Source organism: Sinocyclocheilus anshuiensis, unplaced genomic scaffold (genome assembly GCF_001515605.1).
Source record: "Sinocyclocheilus anshuiensis isolate Anshui unplaced genomic scaffold, SAMN03320099.WGS_v1.1 scaffold517, whole genome shotgun sequence".
NCBI classification, from domain to species: Eukaryota; Metazoa; Chordata; class Actinopteri; order Cypriniformes; family Cyprinidae; genus Sinocyclocheilus; species Sinocyclocheilus anshuiensis.
This window is the reverse complement of record NW_015536535.1, coordinates 639298-645873: the sequence shown is the minus strand read 5'-3', so window position 1 is coordinate 645873 and position 6576 is coordinate 639298. Positions and strand designations below refer to the sequence as shown.

Genomic DNA, 6576 nt, shown 5'->3' with positions numbered 1-6576 from the left:
GGTTCCATATGTAGAGACCTAAGTGGATCCCATATGTGTAAAGTCCACGGTATAGCCTCAGAGCCCGTGTTTTCCCGGCAGACTTCTGCATTGTCCAAGAGAGTTACAATCACCTCTAATCTTCCATATGCACCTAAACGGTTGTTCATATGTGTAAGTGCTCCTGAAACCTCCTTCGGGAAGGATGGGGCTTCCTCAATGTTCCTGTGCCAAGTGGAACGGGTATGTTTTCCCAGTGTGACTGGCCTTCTTGTTGCGAGCCCCGGCCTACCGATGTGCATTGGCTCGTTTAGTTTACACTCGAAGTGGATTGGTCTCTCTAAGCAAGATCCCAATTCGTCGGTCAACGTGACGTCTCGGTTCCCTTCTTCAGTGAACGAGGGTTACATACGTAACCGAGATGTTTTCTTATCAACAGTGCCCCCTATGGAAAACACAATTACTTAACAGATGTCTCAAACTGATTCCTGTATATTTTCTAAATATATGTGTACATGTGCATTATGTTGTGTAGGTAATACGGAGGGCAGATGTAGATGAGAAACTCCTGGTCTTGGTACGAGAGCGGTCTGGTCACTCATGTGAGACATCCTGTATAGTAGTGGTCATCCTAATTTGGGAAGGCATACCAATCAACCTGGCTGACCGTCTCTACTCAGAACTCAGTGACACTCTAACAAAACATGGTGCCCTAACCAACCGCAGATGTGCTCTAAATGAGGAGTAAGGACAAATGTTTATTACTGCTTTCTCACAAATACAGTGAACACTCAGTAACCAAAACTCATTATTATCAATTCACAATTAATCCAAATTGATAATCTTAGGCCTATGTATTGCTACGTATGTATCTAACCACTTTCTGCTTAACATAATATTAATGTATAGTTATGTTCCTGATTACGGTATATTTAATAGCTTCAACAAAATATAAAATCCTAGACATTCTACGGTATATTTACAATATGTTATCTTCAAATGTTACATTCTGTAATTTATGTTATTGTCTTTAGGAGAACATGTGCATGTCAGGGTTTTGAACCTGATGCCTGTGGAGCTTCTTTTTCCTTTGGTTGCTCATGGAGTATGTACTATAATGGCTGCAAATTTGCCAGGAGTAAAATCCCTCGAAAGTTCAAACTACTTGGGGATGATCCCAAGGAGGTGAGATGCTCACACACAAACACACAACTGAATTATATATGAATTAAGGGCATATAAAATTAAAGATAACTGGAGTATTTTTATTCCCTTACAGGAAGAGAAACTGGAACAAAATCTCCACGGCCTTGCAACTTTAATTGCCCCAACATATAAAAAAATGGCACCTGATGCATACGCCAATCAGGTATATATATCTCTGCTTCAGGCCTTAAACCACTATAAAGAATATGTAGGATTTTTATGTTTCCTGAGAAAGTGGAATAATAAGCTGCAGTGATGTTGTAATATTTGAAAGTCATAGCAAAAGTGCATGTACTGTGGAGCATCTAAAAAAAGGCAACTAAAATTTTAGAACTAAATTTTAAGTTTAAATTTTAAATTTCTTTATCTACCTATATTTCACAGGTAGAGCATGAACACAGAGCTCCCGATTGCCGTCTGGGTCAAAAAGAAGGACGGCCATTTTCTGGCGTTACAGCCTGTCTAGACTTCTGTGCCCATGCCCACAGAGACCTTCACAACATGCCGGGGGGCAGTACTGTGGTAAGAATTAAATGCTTATGATAGAGGGCCATAATAAGACTAATAAAAAGCATTCACTAAAACAATCAGGTTTTTTTTAAGAACCAATACAAATCATTTACACTTTGCTATATACCTTGCAGGTGAAAAACTAAAGGTGGCTAAAACAAAGTAGTGTATACAATATTACAAATTCCAAACCTCCCTCTCTACCCGTTGTAGGTCTGCACACTAACACGAGAGGACAATCGTGACATTGGAAAAATTCCTGAGGATGAGCAGCTACATGTGCTTCCCTTATACAAGGCCTCATCCACTGATGAGTTTGGCAGTGCTGAGGCTCAGCTGGAGAAGACCAAGACTGGTGCTATTCAGGTGCTCAGTGCCTTTTGTAGACAGGTGCGTATGCTACCAGAGCCTGCCAAGTCTTGCCGGCAGAAGAAGCTGGATGCCAAGAGAGCTGCAGCTAACAAACCAAACAACCCCAACACACCTAACTCCAAAATGGACAACACCCAGCAAGCAAAGCAGAAACAGGCCACTAATGAGAACCCAGGCCAGAACACAACTGTAACAGGTACAGAAGCAAAGCTTCAAAAACCATTATTCAGTTATATATAGATTATTTGAGGAAGATAAATTTAATTATATAACCAAGTAATGGCGCAGATTCCAAGTGTTTATCAAAATTACAACCGAAATGTTACGTTTTGGTCTAATCGCATTATTTCTTCCAGGCCCAGGTAATGTGAGAACAAATCTGGACTCTGGGCATCTCCCACATGCTCATGCTGCCCATCAGCCTCAGCCTCAGCAGCAGCATCAGCAGCAACCACAACCTAATCCTAACCCCTCTTACACTGTCCCACCATTCCCTAGATTCTCAAATGCATCAGGAACCTTCTTAAACAGCTCAAAATCAGCAACCCCACGTCCTCAAACCCCATCTTCTGCCGGTCCTTATCCCTATCCTTTACATGCACCCAACTCTTACATTAATGTGTCTAATGCACCCACCCCATATCCCAGGTCTCTTACACCCAACCCTCTCTACACTGGTTACCAATGTAATGGAGGACTCCCCATGGACAACTACCACCCTTACTACTCTTCCAATCTAAAGCATCCAGATATGTATCATCCCCAGAGAAATTCACTGTACTCTGAGCAGCAGTACAATGCACCTCAACGTTATGGGGTAAACTACCCACCACACTATGGAGAGCCTAGCTCGCCAACCAATGGTTATGGCACCTGTAACATGAAACCTGGCATGCACTCCATAGGACGTTACCCAGGTTATGGTCCTAATATGCCACCTGATGCTTTCTCCAGGCCTCCCTCAGCCCATCTACATTTGGACTATGCAGCTATCGGCAAAAGCAGCCAGTTTGAAGCTTACCCCAAACCTCATATGTCACAGAATCCTCAGATGTTTCCCCCAAATCTAAACACCTTAAGTATGCAAAATAATAAAGATTTAGAGATAAACATGCATGGAGCAAATGGTATCTCTCAGGTGTTTCCTCCTTTGGGTACTGAATGCTTCAACCCAATCCAACCTCCAGGTTTGAGGCTTTCCAGTGAAAATGCCCTTAACCCCATAGTCAAACAGGAACCCCCTACACAGACTTCAGAACAAAAAGAAAAGGAGGATGTGTGGTCTGACAGTGAGCACAACTTCCTTGACTCTGAAATTGGAGGAGTGGCAGTGGCACCTAGTCATGGGTCAATCATTATTGAGTGTGCTAAGCGGGAGCTCCATGCGACTACACCACTCAAGAAGCCTGACCGCAACCATCCCACCCGTATCTCTTTAGTGTTTTACCAGCACAAGAACTTGAATGAGGCAAAACATGGACTGGCTCTGTGGGAAACAAAGATGGCAGAGAAGGCCAGAGAGAAAGAGGAGGATGCTGAGAAGCATGGTACTGAAAATACATCCAGCAAGAGCAGTGGAAAGAAGGTGAAAAGAGAACATTCAGAACCTTCTGAACCTTCAGAGCCTCCGTATAAGCAGTTCCTTCTCATGCTTAATGAGTGGTCAACATCCTGCACTACCAATACATATGTAAGCACATCTCCCTATGCCTTCACCAAGGTGACTGGGCCTTACAATCAATTCCTGTAAAAACCTCCATAGGTCCAGAGCATTCACAAACACAAGAGTAAGAGTGGCATCAGACAAAGTAAATGGTGCTACAATATAGTGTTGCAGACCTCTGTGCCACTGGCCAAATAACCCATAATGCTTGCTCAGTTTGTGTGAAGTTATTAACAGTAGATAGATTCAGTATCCTACTATATGGAAAGGCAGATCACAGTGGGTTTTTCATGCTCTTAAGAAGTCAAGCTTTACTGTCTAATCAATTAGAAATATCAATTTATTATTGAATTACTCTATGATAACACACTGTTCCTCATCCATGGTGCTTAGAGTCCAACAAATCATGGCCATGGCCATGGCCATATTACTGGAAAGAAATACTCATGTTTGGTGACTTTTATGGCTAATCACTGTTTTATGGTGCTAGGGAGTGTTTTGAATGCAAATGTGTTTTCAAATGCCTTTATTTAACAACACACAACAAAACACCTTGTATAATTTTTTGAAGTAATAGTTATTTTGATTGAGCAATTAAGAAAATACTTTGCTTAATTAGTGTTTAAGAAGCACTTTTTTAATAATAGTGAGGGTATTACTTTATGCCCTCCAATTTGAAAGACAATTCATTACACTGCAGCCATTTTAGTTTCACAACGTGGAAAACAATAATGATGACCTCCATGGTGGATAGTCAAACATCATGTTTCAGCCTTTTAAAGAATTTCTCTGGTGCTTACACAATTTCAGAAATCCTTTATACTTACTGTATGTTAGCCATTGAGGGTTAATTTTGTAAGAATAATGTTCTGATTCACTAAAACTGTGACATTTCAGAACACTGAATACTGATACTTGGAGTGAAGAAAGACAATGGTCAATATTAGGTCATTGAAGCATGTATCAATGAACACATAACGGTTACCTTAGCATCAATGTCACTGTTTCAAAGGCAGCTGGCTTGGCTTGCTGTGGCAGTCCTTACATAATGCAACTTTAGCTGTATAAAAAAGTTGAGATTTGTACAGTAAATTATTATTATTATTATTTCGAATGTATGCTTAGATAATGGTTTAGTAAAGATGAGTACTATTACTTTGGGTTTGAACTGATCTTATTTCAAATGGTGCTACTTGACCTGCTATACATATAATGTGAGAATTTCTAAGGGTGTTGAGAAGGCTTATGAATGTTCATATACCTCAGAACTAGTTTGGCAATAGAATTATAATACCAAGGTGTTTCTGTTCTTTTATTTCCAAACACTTTGTAGCAAATATAACACAGACCTTAAGGCCACCAAGTTCATTTCTTACTTTCTTCACACTTGATCTATTAGAAACTATTACTTGACCTTCATGTTTCAATGGAATTGCAAAATCAGGGATATCAGCTAATTTCTGTGCATAAACATCACTTGTGTTCATGTTGTCTTCTCTAAATCAGGTTTGAGCCTTTGTATTTTAAATCTATCTAAATTTCTTGTATATACTACACACATATCCAACTTTGTTATAAAACTAAAAGAATCTGAATTTGTGTATTGTTGAAGCAGAATGTTGATAAACTTTTCAAGAAGTAATTTGAAAATATTTTAACATGCACTGATTTAAAGGGAAAGTGTCACAACCTATATTAAGCAATGCAGTTGCTCTTTACTGAAAGGTAAGACCAAGTCAGTTAAGCTATTGTGTGCACATTAGTTGCATATATACAGCTTGAGGCTAAATGTATTCACAACCACTAAACATGGTAATGCCTCTTACACAACCCTGTCCACTGAATCAAATTAGAAAAGTGATGAATAATTGGTAATGAAATATATACAACTCATTCCACTCTGACATGAAAAATTAAAGCACTTCATTTGTTTTTTTCAGAAATAATAAAAAAAATGTATGTAAATTCAAAATAGGTAGATCATTGTAAATTAAACAGATTATGCCACATTGTATATACCACATGCTTGCACTTGCACATGCTTGTGAAGTCTAAGTCCATGTTATGTACAAAGTTTAATTTAATGTTAAAAGTACCATCACTCCACACATATAATAATCATACATTTTGCCCCTAAAATCTGTCTTGTTGGTATTCAGGCCACCTAAGTTTTTTTTGTGTAATTTTTGAATACAACAGCAAAGTTTACCATTTTTTTTATTAGAAATCACTTTGATGTACTGACTAGATATGAAAGAAGCTTCCAATTTTGAAGTTTAAATTAGTTGTTAATTTTCTGTGTACAGAACCCAGCTTGAGTAGCAGGTTGTGTATGAAGCAAAAGTGGTGGTTAAAATTTAGTGAGTGACAAGAATAGCCATACTTGAAGATGCTTCGGAGAGTTTCTGAGTGGAGTCAACTTTACTTGAATGACTTTCTGACGTCAACTAACAAACTGGGGTGCACAACTTTTACATTAAGCTAGCTGTTTATGTACACCTGTTGGTATTTTGCCATTAGACACTAAAGGTTTAAATGTGCTATTTTCTGCCTTTTTGTATTGCTTCCCCTTTTCCCTTCAAATTTGTAATGCTTAAAACATTGAATTAAGAATGGCTTTGAATACTGCAAGTATTGTAATGTACTGAAGAACTGAATGCAGTTTATTTGAAAGCTGTTTGTTATGATTTCTTATCATTCCTAATATTGCTGAAATGTGGTTTTTAATAAAAATGATATTTATTTCAAAAATTTACTGTAAATTATGCAACTTTATATTTATAATTTTGACTCCTTTAATGATTAAATAAACCAAACAAATAATATGGTTTTATTTATAATTTGCA

General features: G+C 38.3%; 1 protein-coding gene across 2 annotated transcripts in view; it reads left to right on the top strand.

Moving 5' to 3' along the window:
• The window catches only part of tet2 (tet methylcytosine dioxygenase 2), a 30796-nt gene extending 24315 nt beyond the window's left edge, over nucleotides 1-6481 (top strand). For both annotated transcript variants that reach the window (XM_016495193.1, XM_016495200.1), the window contains 6 exons: nucleotides 515-723; nucleotides 1014-1164; nucleotides 1259-1348; nucleotides 1570-1707; nucleotides 1909-2263; nucleotides 2424-6481. In XM_016495193.1, the coding sequence (XP_016350679.1) occupies nucleotides 515-723; nucleotides 1014-1164; nucleotides 1259-1348; nucleotides 1570-1707; nucleotides 1909-2263; nucleotides 2424-3817 (2337 nt within the window). In that variant the 3' untranslated portion in view covers nucleotides 3818-6481. The remainder of the gene's footprint in view (nucleotides 1-514; nucleotides 724-1013; nucleotides 1165-1258; nucleotides 1349-1569; nucleotides 1708-1908; nucleotides 2264-2423) is intronic.
• Nucleotides 6482-6576: the final 95 nt, after the last annotated feature.